The 18,437-nt window shown below is 48.3% G+C and overlaps 1 protein-coding gene and 1 long non-coding RNA gene across 2 annotated transcripts in view; one reads left to right on the forward strand and one right to left on the reverse strand.

Annotated features, from left to right (window-relative positions):
• Positions 1-18,437, reverse strand: part of OSCP1 (organic solute carrier partner 1) — a 28,458-nt gene that overhangs the window by 477 nt on the left and 9,544 nt on the right. Inside the window, exons 3-10 of the mRNA XM_069586639.1 lie at positions 17,308-17,462; positions 12,785-12,952; positions 12,150-12,230; positions 4,418-4,521; positions 3,352-3,480; positions 2,740-2,809; positions 1,109-1,248; positions 117-180 (exon numbers count right to left, since the gene is read on the reverse strand). Coding sequence (XP_069442740.1) covers positions 117-180; positions 1,109-1,248; positions 2,740-2,809; positions 3,352-3,480; positions 4,418-4,521; positions 12,150-12,230; positions 12,785-12,952; positions 17,308-17,462 — 911 coding nt within the window. The remainder of the gene's footprint in view (positions 1-116; positions 181-1,108; positions 1,249-2,739; positions 2,810-3,351; positions 3,481-4,417; positions 4,522-12,149; positions 12,231-12,784; positions 12,953-17,307; positions 17,463-18,437) is intronic.
• On the forward strand, positions 1,404-15,056 carry LOC138438796 (uncharacterized). Its single transcript, XR_011256469.1, has 2 exons — positions 1,404-1,655; positions 12,730-15,056. It is a non-coding gene; the product is annotated as an uncharacterized lncRNA (long non-coding RNA).

Raw genomic sequence — 18,437 nt, forward strand, 5'->3', positions numbered from 1 at the left:
AGGGACTATGTTACATGCTGATTAGAGAGGAGGAGGAGGGAGGGCCTTTGAAGTTCATTGTTATTATAAGAATAGGAGGGGAATAAGATTTGACTTGTATAATCGCCTGCACGCACCTGAGTAGCTTGGATGTTGATAACTTCGTAGGATAACTCTTCTGGCTTGGTGAGCGCTGCTTGTCTGTACGAGAGGGTCGAGAAACGGGTCAAAGGTTAGGATTTTCCTCCCTGCCAGCGTGGCAAATTGGTCCTTGATAATCTGGTAACCTATTTTTTTTCCTCTCTCTTCAACTTTCTACCCTCTCCCCAACCAATACACCCTACGCTCCAGGAAGTCAAGTCCTTTTATGTCTCTGCTTTTGCACATACTAAAGTCTGCCAAGAATAACTTTTCCCCTTCCTCTGCTTGGCAAACTCTGAGACCCAGCTCGGTTGCCAACTTCTTCAATCTGCTGGGGCCAAGTCAGCCCCTGTGTCCCTCACTGGAGCACGTGCAACATGGCGCACATGTTCATGCTCCTGCAATGCCGGGAGGACCTGAGGACAGGCCCCAGGTGTTGTGCGCCATCCCTGGGTCCCTACACTTCCCACAGGGCCTGCCTCTCCAAAGGAGAGAGAAATAGAAGGCACCCACCCCCACCCCAGATACATGGCTGTGAGAACAATCGCATGAGATAATGAACCCAGAAGTTCTCTGGAAACAGTAAGGCACGTGTAAGTCTCAGTGAATTACCACCGCTATTGGTTCTGGGGGCGACTGTCTCTTCCTGAAGATGTCATGCTCCAACCTCCTTCTGGTTTCTTAACAGTCTTTTTTAAAATAGGATTGTCTTGACTTCCAATTCTCTTGAGCTGTGCTTTGCTAAATAAAACATTAGAGCTACTTTTTTTTTTTTTTTTTAACAAATCCAGAAGATTCAGGCTATTTAATACTAGTGGATTCTTCTTTAACTAAGGTTGTTGAGTTTGCTGATCTTTCATTTTTGATCTTTACATCTGTGTTTATAAGTGATAAGAGCCACTTATTTGGTTTATGATGGTCATTTTTTGGTTCTTACCACACTTAGGATTTTTACATAGGTATTTAAAGAAACAGGTTGAAAACATACTCCTCTTCTTCATCAGTGGTGAAGAGATTCAACCGGAATCCTGGTTCAGGGCCACTGGGTTTCTGAATCTCCATGCCTCCTATCAGCCTGGCCAGGAGATTCAGCTCTTCTTTAGCAAGAGGGTTTGGAACTATGCTTTCCTGCAAAATCAATTTCATGATTTTTAGCCACGTGAAGGTGATTCAAGTCCCTGCTGATTCCCCAGAGACCCCGGGTGGTATTTCAAAACAAGGCAAAACAGTGGCTGTCTAAATGATTTCTGGGAAGGACTGGGCCCACGTGACGCATAGGAAACAGAACCAGAAGAGAAATAACCCACGTCAGAAGCAGAGGGACAAGCCGGGGATTCTCACACTTTCAAGATGAGTGAAAGGCCCCAGGGATCCTCGTTCTCCTCAAACCACCTTCCTTCCTCCTCCAAGGAGAACGCTGCTTCCTCTTCAGGCAGTCTAGTTCCCCCAGCCTTTACCGGTGGCCTGGGTGAAGCCTCCAGGTCCAAGGGCACGCGTTCCACGGGAGCGACCACACTGCCCTCCGGTGGTGACTGGTGAGCACACCCTTGTATCCCTTCTCTCTCGTGGCTCCCTCTCTCGCGGCCTGGCCCCTCTGCCGCCTGCACCCTCCTCCTACCTGGCTCTCTCTAACCCGGCTTTTCCCCTGCTTCGCCTCTGGAATCAGGCCCTGTGTGCCTGTCTGGGCGGGCCTCTGGCCACTGCTGCTATCGCCTTATGATCCAGCTACACGAGAGGGACGCTGGCTGCCTGCTTCCCCCGAGGAGCATGCCTCTGGTGCCTTTGCTTGTCCTGTCATCTTGGCTTGTGTGCCTTTCTCTCCTTCTGAGCTGTTTAGTATCTGCCTCACTCCAGAGCTCCACTTGAAGGTCACCTTCTCCGAAAAGCCTTCCTGTTCCCTGTCCAGGGGGTTCCTTCCCACCCCCAGGACAGGATATGTGTTCTGACACAGCTCTTTGCTCAGAATGCTCAGCAAGTTCACCTCTGTCTTCCGCCAGGTTATAGTTATTTGTTCCTATCGCTGTCTTTATAAGCCCAGCGTATTACAAGGCCCTTCAGGAAGGGACCAAATCTAAGCCAGCTCTGTGTCCTGGGAACCCCTCCCGCTGCCCCCAATAGACATAGTTCAATAAATGTTTACAGCATAACTGAATTGTCCATGATTTGGCCTATAGCTAGATGATAGCTAGTTCAGTGAAAATTTGTACAAAAGAATTCAGAGAACCCAAACCTCATTTTGAACTCAACTTTCACATCATTACACAAGGAAGCAGGGAAAGGGGATGTTTTAACAATCAGAATACACACAAGTGCTGAACTCAGCAGCCACGGACCTCACGGCACTGGTACAATGCTGTTTCACATGTCCTTATGTGTGGTTCCTGCTTAATTATGGTGGTGGAGACAAGCTTAAAATTACCTAATTAGTCAGATCACTAGAAGTCTCCATGAGAAACTATAATTTAAAACCTGTGTACTGGTAAGGCGGAATGGAGAAGACTGCAAACAAGGAGGGAGCCTTGGCCAGCTCTGATCTCTAGAGACCCCTCCCTTCTCCCTGTCCGGACTCTTGTATCTAGAAATTAGCTCTGAAGGTAAACACAGGAGGCAGAAGCTTACCTGCGTCCGTGAAGCTAAGTTCTTTGATGCTGCAGACATATGGGTTTCCACGGGCCGGTTCACGCTATACCTGGTGGCAACGGAAAACCACAAAAGCATCGTCCAAGCCTTTTACCCTGACTCCCTTCTAACTCATAAAGATAGTACACAGCTTTTACTTTGAGGTATTAAAAAGCATCCAGAAAGGTGCTGGGGATACAGACTATAACTAAGCGGGTATCAACCACTCAAGTTTTGCTTCTTCCCAAATCAAAATACCTAGGAAGCTGTATGGCGATTTTTCCTCTTGCAAAGTAATGTGTATTTCTGGAAAAAAACATGATCGGTACATGAAGGCCAAGGCCTTTTGGGTCTCTACTGCATTAAAAGGTTTTGGCTAGTTCTCTTGTAGGGCTATTTTAAGTTATTTATCTTTTTGACCTGCTAATCTACCTTCTGGTGGAAGATCCGAGGTGCCCTTTGGAAATGCCGGGGCCCTGCCTGCCGTGTCTCTAAGAGGAAATGCCTTCAATTGTCAGCAGGGGTTTTTCACTGCAGAAGTCAAGCCAGTTCTTTAAATGAACGGACCTCTGCTGCACGGGAACTCATTAGGGGAAGGAAGAATTTGCTTACATATTAGTTCCCAGCTTCAGGACTCGGTCTCCATAGAGCTCGAGAGACCCTTCTTTGAGGGCAGCGACATAGCTCCCGCCGTGCTTAAATTCTGTCTTCTTCACTTCTTTGCCTTTGTTGTTGAATGTTCTACAAGACGAAGTAGGACATGATGGGACTTCCCTGGTGGTCTAGTGGTTAGGAATTCACCATGCGATGCATGGGCTTGAATTTTGGTTGGGGAACTAAGATCCCATATGCCACAGAGCAGCTAAGCCTGCACGCTATAACTACTAAGCCTGCATGCTCTGTGCGCCAAGACTCGAGAGCCCGTGTCTCCACAAGCGATCCCACCTGCCACAACTAAGACCTGATGCAGCCAAATGAAGAAATATTAAAAAGAGAAAACAAAGGAGGACGTGATGACACGCTCTCCAAGCCTGGAGAGTCCCGGAGGCTTCATTATTCTTTGTGCTATGGGACCAAAGGGAATTTACACACTGCTTCAAGATAAAGACGCTAGCTGATGTAATGGGGTGTGTGTGTGTGTGTGCGTGTGCGTGTGTGTGTGTGTGACTTTGTGGCCCCAAGGACTGTAGCATGCCAGGCTCCTTTGTCTGTCGAATTTTCCAGGCAAGAATACTGAAGCAGGTTGCCATTTCCTACTCCAGGGGATCTTCCCGACCCAGACCCAGGATCGAATCCATGCCTCTTGCATCTCCTGCACTGGCAGGTGGATTCTTCACCACTAACGCCAGCTGGGTGATAGTAATACAATAATAATGATAATAATATTTATTGAGTATATGCTATGTACTGGGTGGTGTGTAGCACTTTAGAGCATTACATTTAGATAATATGAGTATTATCATATTCATCCTCACAGTAGACATTCAATAGATGAAGAAATAAATCTTGGAGTATCTGCTAGGTGACAAGCTGGGATTAAACCTTACTGCCTCTTTGCTGTGCTTTAACTGGAGAAAGGGAGGGGCTGAGTATGGCTGCAGTCTATGTGGCGGCCCACATATTGGTTTCCCGGCCCCCTGAACGCTGGTCTGACAATTACTGTTGAGCATTCATTCACCTGATGAGTCCAGGGACTTCAGTTCCCCAGGGAACGGGCCCAGACACTGGCAACACAAAGCGACCATTGGAATTCTGAACTTTGTCCTTTAGAAATATGGACACCTGGGGGAAAAAGAGATACTTGGTGTCATTTTCTTGGCATATTTCCACAGACATATGCATTTTGAGGATGGGAAGTGTGTAATGGCTGAAGACAAGAGAGAAAAACACACCATAACAAACACCTGCAGAGTACAGTGTTTTCACAAACAGAACCTCTTTGGAGCCACATAACAAATCTTCCAGGGAGGTAGTACTGCTGTGCTGTGCTTAGTCGCTCGGTCGTGTCCAACTCATTGTGTCCCCATGGACTGCAGCCCGCCAGGCTCCTCTGTCCATAGGATTCTCTAGGGTAGAATACTGGAGTGGGTTGCCATGCCCTCCTCCAGGGGATCTTCCCGACCCAGGGATCGAACCGGGGTCTCCTGCATTGCAGGCGGGTTCTTTACCAGCTTAGCTACCAGGGAAGCCCATGGGACGCGCCACCTGCCTTCACGATGAGGAGGCTGGGGTTCACAGAGTGAAGTGACTTGCCCAGAAAGAACATTAAGAGTCGGGACCAGGATTCAAAACCAAGGATGACTCCAAATTCCATGTCCATTCCTTGGTTCCTTGCAAACTCTCTATATAGCTCTGAGGCTGGAGCTGTTAAGACCCTCATTATCTCCTCAGAGGTTAAGACACTCCCTCCAGGCCCGCCAGCTCATAAGGGGCAGAGCTGAGGATTCACACCCTTGTGTTTCTGACTCCAAGCTCTCAGCCATTTGGTGAGGAGAGGCGGACGGGTGGATCCAGCGGGCATAGAGTCTGAAAGCCTACTATGTGATGGAAAACCCCACACTACGCTTATTTCTCCTCCTTGCTTCAGGCACTCTTGTATTGAGGTCTTGGTTGAATTAAGATTGTAGCAGTCAATCAGTTTTATTGGGGAGTTTCCTGGCAGTCCAGTGGTTAAGACTGGGTGCTTTCACTGCCGGGGGCCTGGGTTCAGACTCTGGTTGGGGAACTGAGATCCCACAAGTTGTACAGCATGGCCAAAAAAAAAAAAAAATCAGTTTCTTCCTCATCTGTAAAGTGAGATGAACTTGACTCCTTCAAACTCTAAAATTCCGCAAGATTATATCAGTAACATTGCCAAGAATAAGCATCTGTTGCACGCAAGGCCGTGAAAGTGCAAAGTGGTAAGGAGTCGTACGCTGGCAGTGTGGCCTGCTGATGTTACACTGTCCAGGCTCACAGCTCAGCTGGGCCTCTCCTTGGCTCTGAGTTTTTTGATAAGCTACACTACCTTTCTCTTTGGTCAACTGAAGATAGTAACAGAACCTATTCAATGGGTTAGTTGAGCACTAAATCCGGTAATGAACAAAAAGTCCTTTCCACAGAGCCTGACATATAAGTGCCCAATAAGAGGTGTTAACAGTCTCAGTATCACGGTCTGATTGGACACAGGACACAGCATAGAGTGCAAAAACAATGACGCCACCAAGGACGGCGCGCTGCACAGGCAAAGGAGCCCGCAAAGAGAAAGGCGGCAGCCAGAGGGCGTGGGGAGGGGCCACTGAGGGTTTGCAGCTGGGCCTGGAGGAGGGAGGGTGTGAAGACACTTCAGAAACACAGAAAGTGAGAGTGAAAGCCACTCAGTCGCGTCTCTTTGCGACACCACGGACTCTACAGTCCATGGAATTCTCCAGGCCAGAATACTGGAGTAGGTAGCCTTTCCCTTCTCCAGGGGATCTTCCCAACCCAGGGATCGAACCCAGGTCTCCTGCATTGCAGGTGGATTTTTCACCAGCTGAGCCACAATGGGCGGGCAAAAAGGCATGTTTTGGTTGGAGGGTTTGGCTTTAACCTTGAGATTCTGTGACCACCGGATATGAATACAAGCAAGGAGAAAGAAAATTCTGAGAGAAGTGAGACTTTATGCCTGTTTTGGACTTTCTGGTTAGTTAATTCTAACAGGGGTGACTATGTCATAGACCTGAAATGTACAAATTTAGTCAAGGGTGTGTCTGGGTTTGACCTGAAGCACTGCCCTTGGCTGGAGGGGACTGTTTGGTCTGCCTGCTTGCCCAGCCCCTCGGCTGACGCTCAGCTTAGCTGTGACTCTCCAGTGCCCTGTCCCTCTCACTGCACCCTTTTTATTCCGAGGTGATCTCATCCCATACACCAGTGTTCACCTCAGTGCTGACGGCTCCCAGATCTGGAGCCTCCACTCAGTCTTCTTTCCTGGGCATCTGACCCGTCTATTCCCATTGCCTATTAAACATGTCCACCGATCCATGGGAAGCACCTCCAATTCACCCTGCTCAGAACAGGGCTCCATCTGTCTTCCCTAACCTGATCCCCCTGAATGACACTACCAGGTCAAGGTCACCGCGTCAGCAATCTGAGTCCCCCGCCCACCACCTTCCCCTGGCTGTTCAGCGGCCAGGCCTTGCTCACCCAGCGATTGTTTCTGTGTCCGGCCCCTCCTCTCTGCCCTGCTCCCTAGCACAGACCTTCATCACCTCTAGCCTGGCCACTGCAGAGCCTCCCTGCCTCTGCTCTCATCTGTCCTCCACTCTGCAGCTAAAGAGACTCTTCTCAACTCCTCTCTGACCGTGTTCCTCTCCTGCTTAGCTGCCTGCCCGATGATGTCCAGCTGGCCCATGCTCCTCTCTGCAGCCACGCGCCTCCTCGAGCCCGAGGCAGCCTCCTGGCCCCTGCACTGCCAGTTATGCCGGGCGGTCACCTGATGGTGCTTTACAAGGTGGTGTCCTCTTAACCCCTCCTCTTGTTTTCCCATGGTCCTGGGGAAAACCTCTTTCTTTTAAAGCTCTCGGATCCTCTGTGCAGACGCCCTGATGCTCTTAGGTAGAGGCGGCCATGCCCCACGGTGTCCTCTCTTTTCTGGGTCAGAACCAAACATCTGTAAGGCCCTTAGTGCACATTCCCTTCTCTGAGGAGGTGCTGAGGGCAGGACACGTGTTTCCTATGGAAAGAGGGAATGAAGGTTGAGGAGCTGTGGGGCTGGCGTGCTGGATGCTCCATGAGTGCCCACACTCCCCAGGATGATGGCGGGATTCAGGTGGCTGGGAGGAAGTGAGCCAGGGATGTAAATGTTTGGAGAATGTGGGTGAGTGACTTCACAGTTGGTTTCAACAGTGAGGGCTGAGTGTGGGGCTTTGGACGGTGTGATGGTTGGTTTTGGACAGTGGTTGCTGGTCTGGCCTTACAAGAGGAGGGCTAAGTTTGTGTAGGCAGGACGATAATGATCCGAAAGGGAGGGGGAAGCTGGTAGAATGCCGACCCTGCTCCTTGCAGCCCGCCTGTGGATGAAAGAAAGTGACTGGCCGCCTTCAGGTGGCGAGAAGACTTTGCATACTGCCTCCCTGCTGCATGCTAGGATGCCCAAGTCTCCGGCTTGCCTCTCCCCTCTGAGCTCCAGGCTTAGACATTCCGCCTCCTACTTGACTCTGCTACTCAGAGAGCAAATCGAGTGTAAACAGAATGACTTTTTCACTCAAACATCCTTCCCTTCCGTCCTTCCCCAACTTAGAAAATGGCACCAGCAACCTAGTGGCTGTTCTTCTTTCCTCCTTCCCTCATTCCCCACATCCAATCTCTGAGTAAATCTTATTGACCCTGCCCTGAGGGTGAATATGTGAATATTTTTCCTGATCTTCACAGCAAACACCTGGTCCAAGTGCTTTCGTTTTCTACCTGGATCTCATTTTTTTACCTAGATTTTGTAACTGCTAGCCTACCTCTTTTAGTTCATTTTCCAGATCCAAGTCAGATCATGTTACCAATTCATCTTCAAATGCTCCAGATCTTTTCTTTACTCTTAGGATAAAGTCCTTACTAGAATCTAAAGCCAAGTCAACTGGTAGGTAAGAACCAGTTTATTCATGACTGGCATCTCTCTGCTTAGTGAGCACTCACGCTACCTAGGTGGTTAACTTTATTTGAGTTATTGCCCCCCGCTAGATATGCTCTGTTCACACATCCTTTCTCTCTGTCCATGGAGCATTTTGTGCTTTTCCCACCTAATGGTCTTTGAACTCGCTGTCCCTTCAGGCTAGAAGCTCTTCCCTGAGATCTTTCACTCTCAGCTGAAACGTCTGTCCTCAGAAAGGCTGTCCTTGCCTCTACCATCTAAGGATATACTGCCCAATAAGGTAGCTATTAGTCAAGTGTGACTATTTAAATTTAGATGAAATTGACAGTTCAGTTTCTCTGTCTGATGAGCCATGTTTCAAGTACCCAACAGCCCTATGGGGCTAGTGGCTCTCACAGTGGACAGCACGGATACAGAACATTTCCATCAAGACAGGAAGCTCTGTTGGACAGTGCTGGTTGGAAGCAACATCCCATCCCAGTTCCCTCCTATAACTTGACTTTATAAGGCCATCTTCCAGAGAATTATCAGAACTGGAACACAACTTAATGTGTCCTCGTGGTTTCTTCCTACTGGCATGGAGCCTTCTCAGGGCAGGGCCTCTGCCCTGTTCACTTCTATATCTCAGAACTGAAAATGACCTGGAGTGGAGCAGGCACTCAGTACATATGTGTTAGAGTGACTAGTTTTCCAGGGATGCAGTGTTTCCAAGTGGAGTGGATAATGGAGTGGAGATATAAGGACCAGGCTGTGAAGAGGTGAAGATGGAGTGATGTTTCCCAACTGGAACAGTGGAAGCACAGGAGGAAAGTCCGTGATAGAAGATGCACGCATGCAGAGGGGCGTTCGGGAGAGGGTGGGGGACCTGAGGGTCGACCCTGTCGGAGGCAACTCTGAAGGCACTCTGGAGGGCTGAAGGGGTTTGGACTTGAGAGGCCTGCGCATAACTGCTCTGATTCCACATGGAATCTGTCTCTGTGGAGCCTCTGGTGCCTAGGGCACAGGTCAGGGTTGGGCCATACTAAGGCCACTTCAGGCTGCTTTTTAAAAAAAATCTCTATTTATTTTATCATGTATTTGGCTGCTCTGGGTTTTAGCTGTGGCACATAGGACCTTCAGCTGTGGCATGCAGGATCTAGTTCCCTGAGGACGGAACCTGGGCCCCCTGCATTGGGAGTGCAGAGTATCGGTCACTGGACTGCCAGGACAGTCCCAGTCAGGTTGTTTTGTGATATCACAGGAAGCTCTGGACGGTAGGATGTGGAGTCTTGTATTTGCTTTGGTTAAACAATGAGCAAGGGAGTGTTAGGTCAGAGCTGTGTTTTCTTGATTTAGTTGGTTGGTTTTGCTAAACAATCTAAAAACTACCAAGATTGTTTTGAACACAGAGAAAATCTGTATAGGCAATCATAAAGAGCAGCTGAGCAGAAACACCATTAAAGGCCAGATTTGCAAAAGCAGCCAGATGTTACAGACCAGTGGCTGAGTAACGTCAGGATATGTGGTTCCTATTTCTCTTGATGAACATTCTGATGTTTTATTGCCTGCCCATTTAGCAATTAAAGCTTAATGTAGTTTGTGGTTTAATATATTTTAATGATTTTGTTATAGACTTATTATTAGGAGTCTTCTCATCATAATGAATTTCATCTTGCTAGAACTGAGAAATCAATATGGCTGCTTATATTACAACGATTCATAAAATACTGTCCAAATATGCACAGGCTTGACAGCCATACGATGCAGGGTTTTCAATATTTTAAAGTAATGTAAAACTTAATCTTATTTGTACTTTCACATTTTTAATTTTAATTGATGCCTATTAGACATCTTGATTTACATCGATGTTATTACTGCTCCATCCATAGCAAATGAAATTACTCATGAGGGTTAAAAATAAAATTGGCCTCAGCATTGTCATCTATTTGTCTTTCCCTGTTCATAGGAGGGAAATAACGAGGTTCTAAGCATAGTTTATTTATTTCCTTTTTTAAAAAAATTTAATATTATTATTATTTTCTGGCCATACTGCACAGCATGTGGGATCTTAGTTCCCCACTCTGGAATTGAACCTGCACCGTCTGCAGTGGTCCCTATTTCTCTTTTTTTTTTAAATATTTGTTTGTGAATATGTTACACATGAACATGTACAAAATTCACAAAGTTAAAAGAGCGGGACTTCCCTGCTGGTCCACTGGTTAGGACACTGTGCTTCCATTGCAGGGGACACGGGTTTGATCCCTGGTTGGGGAAACTAAGATCCTGTAAGCTTCGCAATGTGGCCAAAAAAAAAAAAGTTCAAAGAGTATACAAGGGAAAGTAGGTCTCTTTTGCATCCCTGTCCTCCATGCACTTCCCCACCCCTAGGAGGCAACCACCATGACCAGGGTCCTGTCCCTCCTGCCAGAAGCACTCTGTAGTGTGTGTATATCTATATACACATCAGTTCAGTTCAATTCGGTTCAGTTGCTCAGTCGTGTCCGACTCCTTGTGACCCCTTGAATTGCAGCACCCCAGGCCTCCCTGTTCATCACCAACTTCCAGAGTTCATGCAAATATACATATATGCAAATACATATGTTACATGTGATGCCTTACTTAATGCCCCTGACAAACTCTAAATCAGGTATTATCATTTCCATTTCTTAGATGATGAAACTAAAGCCTCAGGGAAGTAATTTGCCCAAGGTCACGGAGCTGTGCTGGAGCTGAGTGCCTGAGTCTAGCGCCTGGCCTCACTGGGTGTCTTTCCCATACCAGTGTGCTAAATCACGGGGAGGAACAGAGTCCTGGCCAAGAGACACAGGCCCCAAAGTCAGAAGCTCAGCAATGCGGTTTTTCAAACTTGGAGTATAGAATTGTCTGGAGCAGGTGTGAGAGGAGGTGGTCGGGTCAACTGCGAGGCAAGGGCCAACAAAAAGTATGAAGGCCTGAGCTGAGCGACCAGAGTGGACAGGAGGGCGTGGACATTGAAGAGGCAGACTTGATGGGCTGCAGACACAATCAGATGCAGATCAGAGAAGGGGAACCAAAGGTGTGATGGTCTGGGGCTGAGCCAAATGAGTGAGGGAATGGTGGTTCTCTCAAAAGAAACCAGGAAGTTAGGCAGGACTTGAATTCTGGAGACTCGTTTAGCTGCAGACATGAGGCTGTGGGCACTGGGGGAACTTTTTAGAAGCAGGTGGAGATGTGGGTCTTGATGGCACGGCTGGGGGAAAGGGGGTACAGAGGTTAGAAGTAGGAGTCACCACAGACAGAGGAGTTAGTTGGCAGCCAAAGTGGGGAGGAAAGTGACTCAAGAGCAGGGGGTGGGTAGAGGCAGAAGGGGAAAGGCTTGGAGACAGGAGGAGGGGAGCAAGGACTGAAAGATGGAGAGGTGGGAGAGGTCAGGGAAGGCCGAGGCGGGGACAGTTCCACGGAGCAAGAGGTCAGGGAAGGCCGAGGTGGGGACAGTTCCACGGAGCAAGAGGGTTGCCTCCTCACAGCTCAGACGCTGGACAAGTCAAGGCGAAAAAGGCTCGGGAAAAGGTTTTGGAATTGAGATCAGGCTGGGAGCCTGGAGAAGCAAGGGAAGAAGCCATGTTTTAAAGAAACGTACAGAAGGTAACTGGGAGGGAATGGTGGCATCACTGTCCTGCTTGGTCCCTTGAAAACCTGCTGAGATTTATCATGAGACAGTTGATCATCATGGAAACAAACACCGAGGATGTGCTAATGGGGCGGAATCCCAGTCTTGGTTTGTCCTGACGACTTGCGCCCTGTCTCGCAAGGATGGCAGTGCAGGGCGCTCCCGGGTCACCCACTCACTCACCCGGATATGCAGGTCCTGGAAGAAGATGAGGAGTGTCTGTCGGATCAGCTGAAACTCCCCTGCAGAGAGGTCCCCGTATATCTGCGCAGGCAAAGCAGAAACAGGCATTCTGCTTTCAGAAGTGAGCTGGGAGACTGTGGACAGGCAGGGGGGGTGGGGTGGGGCGGGGGGTGGTGGGTGCCCAGAGATGGAGCCAGAGGGCAAGGAGAAGACTCAGCTGCTGGGCGGGGTGGAGGGGCAGGAGGGGAATACCAGTCGCACCCCACCCCACCCCCCGTCCACCCAAGGGGCAAACCGCCCCGCAGCATACCGAGCGGGGCACACTCTGGCTCTCCCGTTCCCCAAGATTCCGCAGAACATCTACTACCAACTCCCTCTCAGAAAAGTTAGGCAAGAACTGCTATGTTCTGTGCCGCTGCTTTCCCGGGTATGAAGGTCCCAGTGAGAGGGCATCAGATGACAGCATCTCTTGTGTTACCAAAATGGATTCCTGTGGATTTTAGAATTTTCTGGGAGAGTGGCCGGCTGGGTCATTCCCTGTCCAGTTTCCTTTCTCATAGAACCCGCCTGTCCTTAACAGGGAAATGGGAACGAGTACTGGGGGCTGAGAGGAGGCGCACCGACAGCCCGCTTACGTCAGTCAGCTGCCGGAACGTCTCGTCCACTTGATGAAGGATGGTTGGGGAATCTTGGATGAGTCCCTTGATGGCATCTAAGTGATTTAAAGTGACCAGCAGCACATCCTTGGGACGAGGACACAGCAACACTTGATACTTGAAAGCCATCGTCATCAGGTCGTAGAGCTGCCAACCCACACGTGAACAAAAGAAACGGACCTTGTATAAAGGCAGGCCTCAGAACGGCCAACAGTGACTCAGTACCGGAATCCAATTCAGCGCTCACCATGCAGCTCAGTGACCACATCACGCAAACCAAGACGCTGTGGAGAGCGAAAGGGGGTGACGGTAACAAGCTGGGGCAACTGCAGTAAACCAGGACGTCCCTGGGCAAACCAGGACGTCCCTGGGCAAACCAGGATGTCCGGTCAGCTTCCGTGTGGTGCTGATGGTGCATGTGAAACAATATGGGCAGCTGTGGGGCCCGGGACTGGGTGCTGGTGGAGAATGAAAGCCTGAGTCCAAGCCCTCCTTGCTGCAGACTTGCTGGCGTGCTGCTGCCGTGCTGTGCGCAGTCGTGTCCGATTCTCTGCAACCCCTGGTGTGGACTGTAGCCCGCCAGGCTCCCCTGTCCAAGGGATTTTCCAGGCAAGAATACTGGAGTGGGTTGCTCTTTCCGCCTCCAGGGGAATCTTCCTGACCCAAGGATCGAACCTGCGTCTCCTCCGTTGCAGATTCTTTACCTACTGAGCCACCTGGGAAGCCCAGATTTGCTGGGTGGCCCTGGCCAAGTCTCTTTGCCTCTCTGAGCCTGAGTTTTCTCATGTGTAAAAAATATTCCCTAATTCCTCAACGTTGCAGAACTGCTGAGAGGTGTAAATGAGAAAACACAGGTGAAAGTGGCAAGACTACGGTTCTGTGTATGAGACGAATAATGGAACTTAATGGGATATCAACAAGCTCCACGAACGGTATCACCATCCATGAAGATCAGAGGTGAGACGCTGGCGAGGACCAAAGTGGTCACGCTGGGCTTTGTGGAAGAAGTGGGCCTGATACAGACTTGAGGCAGGGTTCCAACTGGGTAAGGGAGGAGAAAGGCATTCGGGTGGTAGGGAACAGTATGCTTGAGAGTCCAGAGGCAAGCCGTGGGTATGCTGTTTTCCTGGGAGAAAGAGTAGAACAGCCTGACTGGAGGGGATGGTTTGTGTTGGGGGTGGTGGGAAATAAAGTTGGATAATTATGGCAAGGTTAGAATATTAAATGTTTTTGAAAGATGCACAAAATAGTTTAGACTAGATGTGGTAGGAATTAGGAGGCTACTGAAATTCTCTGTGCTGATGTGATAAAAGTGGTAGTTAAACAAGATTAGTGAGTCTGGCCGTGATGAGATGTGTGAGAAGGGAGAGGGTGGAGTGAGGGCAGTTAGCTGGCGCCTGGCTCCTAGGAGGGTGGCAATAAAATGACTGTATGAAAGAAAGAAATTTTGTTGGAGAAACCCGGATGGAAGGCCTGGAGGAAGATGGTGGGGAAGATGAGGCAGGGCAAAGAAGAGGCTGTGACACTCAGGAGAAAAGCTGTTTGTTAGTACATGTTGACTGCCCGATTGGATCTGGGGGACGAAGATGAGGGCTGTCCAAAACGACCACAGCATTTTCAAAGTGGTGCCTGGGAGATACATGATGTTACGTGACGCTACTGAAGGAGGCAAGTTTGGGAGAGAAGGTACGGACATGTCTGAGGCAGGACTGAAAGTTAAACCACCTGAGTGCTTTGCGGAGCACATGGATGTGCATGACCTCAACTAATCCCATTTAATTTCACAAGAACTCTATGTGTGTGTTCAGTTCAGTTCAGTCGCTCAGTCGTGTCCGACTCTTTGTGACCCTATAGACCATAGCCTGCTAGGCTCCTCTGTCCATGGGATTCTCCAGGCAAGAATACCGAGGTAGGTATTATACCAAGTTTAAAAATGAAGAAACGTGCCTAATTTCACATGGCTGGTAAAAAGTAGCAGGGTGAGATTTGGAACTAAAGACAGTCAGATCCTGAAGCACTTGCTTGAACCCTCGAACCCTCTCCATGATCTCCTTTCTCCAACATGCAGCTAGACATTTCACTTAGAAAGTACCTGCCTACAGAGAGGGGTGGGGTGGCGGGGTGGGAGAGAGGCTCAAAAGGGAGGAGATGTACGTAAACATATGCTGATTCACTTTGTTGTAAAGAAGAAACTAACACAACATTGTAAAGCAATTATATCCAGTAATAAAATTAAAAAAAGAGAAAGTGACATACAGCCCGAGCTGTCTTGGTTTGTGTGCGTGTGTGCGCGTGTGCAGGCTTGTCTAATACTAGAGACGTAGGTTTGTGACTCTCAGCCATCATCATCAAACATTAAGTACCTGTTGTGTACAGGACACTGTGCTAAGAATAAAGGATAAAAACAGGTATAAGATGAAGAAATGAAAGTTCAGAGTTATTCAGTGAATTGAGTCTCATAGCCATTGGTAGTGGAGAAGGAAATGGCAGCCCACTCAAGTACTCTTGCCTGGAGAATCCCGTGGACAGAGGAGCCTGGTGGGCTGCTGTCCATGGGGTCGCACAGAGTCGGACACCACTGACGCGACTTACCATGCATGCATGCCATTGGTAGAACTAGGACTTGAACCCGGGATTTCTGTTTCTAAATCCTGTGCCATATCTCAATGGAGACCTAAACTTTCTTAAAGGCAGGGGGAGAAGAACAAGCAGAGAGGAGAAGATACTGAACATTTATCTATGTGCTAAGCTTTCTTCTGTCATTATATGTACGTTTCTCACTTAATCCTCCCTCTGACTAATGAAGTAGCTGTTATTATCCCCATTTTATAGATGAGAAGATGGAGGCTCAGGGAGCTAAAGTAACTTTCTGAAGGTAATTGGCAGGAGGCAAGAGGGCACAGTTGAAGGCAGTCTGTCTCTCTGAGGTTTCCAGGTGCCAGCACTGAGACAGTGCTGCATTTTTGCACACCTGGGACCCACTGTCAGTCCTCATGATTTATGAAAATTCACGTAATAAAGAGACTTGAAAAGGGATTCTTGTTAAAATTATTTCGCATTGCAGGAAGATTCTTTACCAGCTGAGCCTCAAGGGAAGCCCAAGAATACTGGAATGGGTAGCCTATCCCTTCTCCAGGGGATCGCCCTGACCCAGAAATCAAACCGGGGTCTCCTGCATTGCAGGTGGATTCTTTACCAACTGAGCTATCAGGGAAGCCCTGTTATTCAGATTAGTTTCTCCTAACATTTTAGTTCCATTTCCCACATTCTATTCAGTCGTCATGGCTCCTTAGGTGTCCTCTTGGCTGTGACAGTTTTTCTAGTTTTCCTTGCTTTTGGTGGCCTTGACAATTTCGATGACAGGTCAGGCACTTTGTAACATGACCTCCGAATAGTATTTGTCTGCTGTTTTTCTTCATGATCAGCCTGGGGTTGTGGGTTTTGGGGAGGAAGATCACAGAGGCAAAGCATTATTCTCATCTTGTCATACCAGGATACCGCCACCTGGCTTATCACTGCTGATGCTATCACCTGGTTGAGGTAATATTTGCCATGTTTCTCCACTGAGAAGTTAGTTGTTTCCCCTCCCCCGCTATGCATACTGTCTTCCTTGGAAGGAAGTCACCAAGTGCAGCCGCATTCAAGGAGTGGGGAGTTCGGCTCTCTCTCCCCGAGGGCAGGGCATCTATATAAAGTGTCTGGAATTCTGATGAACAGGAGATCTATCTGTTCTCTGACATTATTTATGTGGAATTATTCCTTTTAAAATCAGTACCTTAAAAAATTGTTCCACAAAGAAACAGATATGTTTACATTAGAAGTAGAGTCTGAGTGGTTTTGAATTTGCTCTTTAAAAAATGCCTGGCTTGCAGGGCCGAGATCTGTTAAGAAGGAAGCAGAATTAAGCAGGGCTGGGTGCTTGGATCGGACTGGTGTTGTTCACCCAGTCGAGTCTGACTCTTTGTGACCCCACAGACTGCAGCATGTCAGGTCTCCCTGTCCCTCACAATCTAAACGTGGACATGCAGACAAGCACTCTCTGTGGGTGATATAATGACTTAATAAACTACAGAGGGGTTTGAAGCTCCAATATTTGGCCACCTGACGCGAAGAACGGACTCACTGGAAAAGACCCTGATGCTGGGAAAGGTTGAAGGCAGGAGGAGAAGGGGACAACAGAAGATGAGATGGTTGGATGGCATCACCAACTTGATGGATATGAGTTTCAGCAAGCTCCAGGAGTTGGTGATGGACAGGGAAGCCTGGCACGCTGCAGTCCATGGGGTTGCAAAGAGTTGAACATGGCTGAGAGACTGAACTAAACTGAACAGAGGGGTTGGTGCGGATGACTTCTGAGGTCCTTCCCAACTTGAAACTCAAGAACAAGCCATGTTTACATGTGCCTGTCTTTTGTCATGCACCACTGCACACATCATCTCTTTGGATTCCAGTCTGTGGTAATCCATAAGAAACACAGCCCAGGGATGGAGGCAGTTGCTCACCTTATCCATGCTGGCCTGGTTCAGTCTCATGATCGAGGCATGAGCCAGGCGGTCATAGACAGTCCTCAGGGCCTTCTTGGAGTAGAGTTCTTGGGGTTTGAACAATTCCTCCATGAACTTTTGATTGAACATGGTTGAAATGATGTCATTCATAACTGTAGAGACAAGAGAGGATGCAGGTGAACAAAGCATTGGGGGAAGCTTTATTCAGGAAATGCTCCCTGTGTGCAGATGGAATGGAGGGGCAGGGCCTATGTAGTATGGGGATGCAGTGCGCTTGGAGATCTGCTTCTTGGGGAGAAACCCCATGTGTGTCCCAGTGGAAAGCAGGGTCCAGAGTGCCTTATGAGCCCATCTTAGGGCAAACGTAGACGTGGCAATGTGCTGTGGTTCAAACCACTTTCACATACAACATTTCACTTGATGATAGAGAACATATTTATTCCTTCTTTAGAAAAGACTTCTATTAGCATTGCAGATTAGATATCCACCTCAAAATGAGAAACAGCATCACCTTTTCTGTTTGTTTAGCAAGTCTATAACATTTTTACTTTGAATTTTATAAAATGGGACCTAAATGGTAATTTTTTTTTTCTTCTTCAAAACAGTTTACAAAAATAGACATAGGATCTACCCACTGGTTAGAGATTAAAACTTTTTCTAGTGTTTCTAAAGACGTGTGCTTCAGATTAATACTATTTGCTGCTGCTGCTGTTAAGTCACTTCAGTCGTGTCTGACTCTGTGTGACCCCATAGACGGCAGCCCACCAGGCTCCCCCGTCCCTGGGATTCTCCGGGCAAGAACACTGGAGTGGGTTACCATTTCCTTCTCCAATGCATGAAAGTGAAAAGTGAAAGTGAAGTTGCTCAGTTGTGCCTGACTCTTCGGCTCTCCGCGACCCCATGGACTGCAGCCTACCAGGCTCCTCCATCCATGGGATTTTCCAGGCAAGAGTACTGGAGTGGGGTGCCATTGCCTTCTCCATAACACCATCTGAGGATGTCTTAATTTCCCTGTATGATCTATAATACTGACATCATACTGTAGTGATATGCCCCATACTGTTGTTCAGATGGAAAATTTCCAGGTGGCGAGAATAAAAGGTCCAGTGTGCTTAGTCGCTTCAGTT

Source organism: Ovis canadensis, chromosome 1 (genome assembly GCF_042477335.2).
Source record: "Ovis canadensis isolate MfBH-ARS-UI-01 breed Bighorn chromosome 1, ARS-UI_OviCan_v2, whole genome shotgun sequence".
NCBI classification, from domain to species: domain Eukaryota; kingdom Metazoa; phylum Chordata; class Mammalia; order Artiodactyla; family Bovidae; genus Ovis; species Ovis canadensis.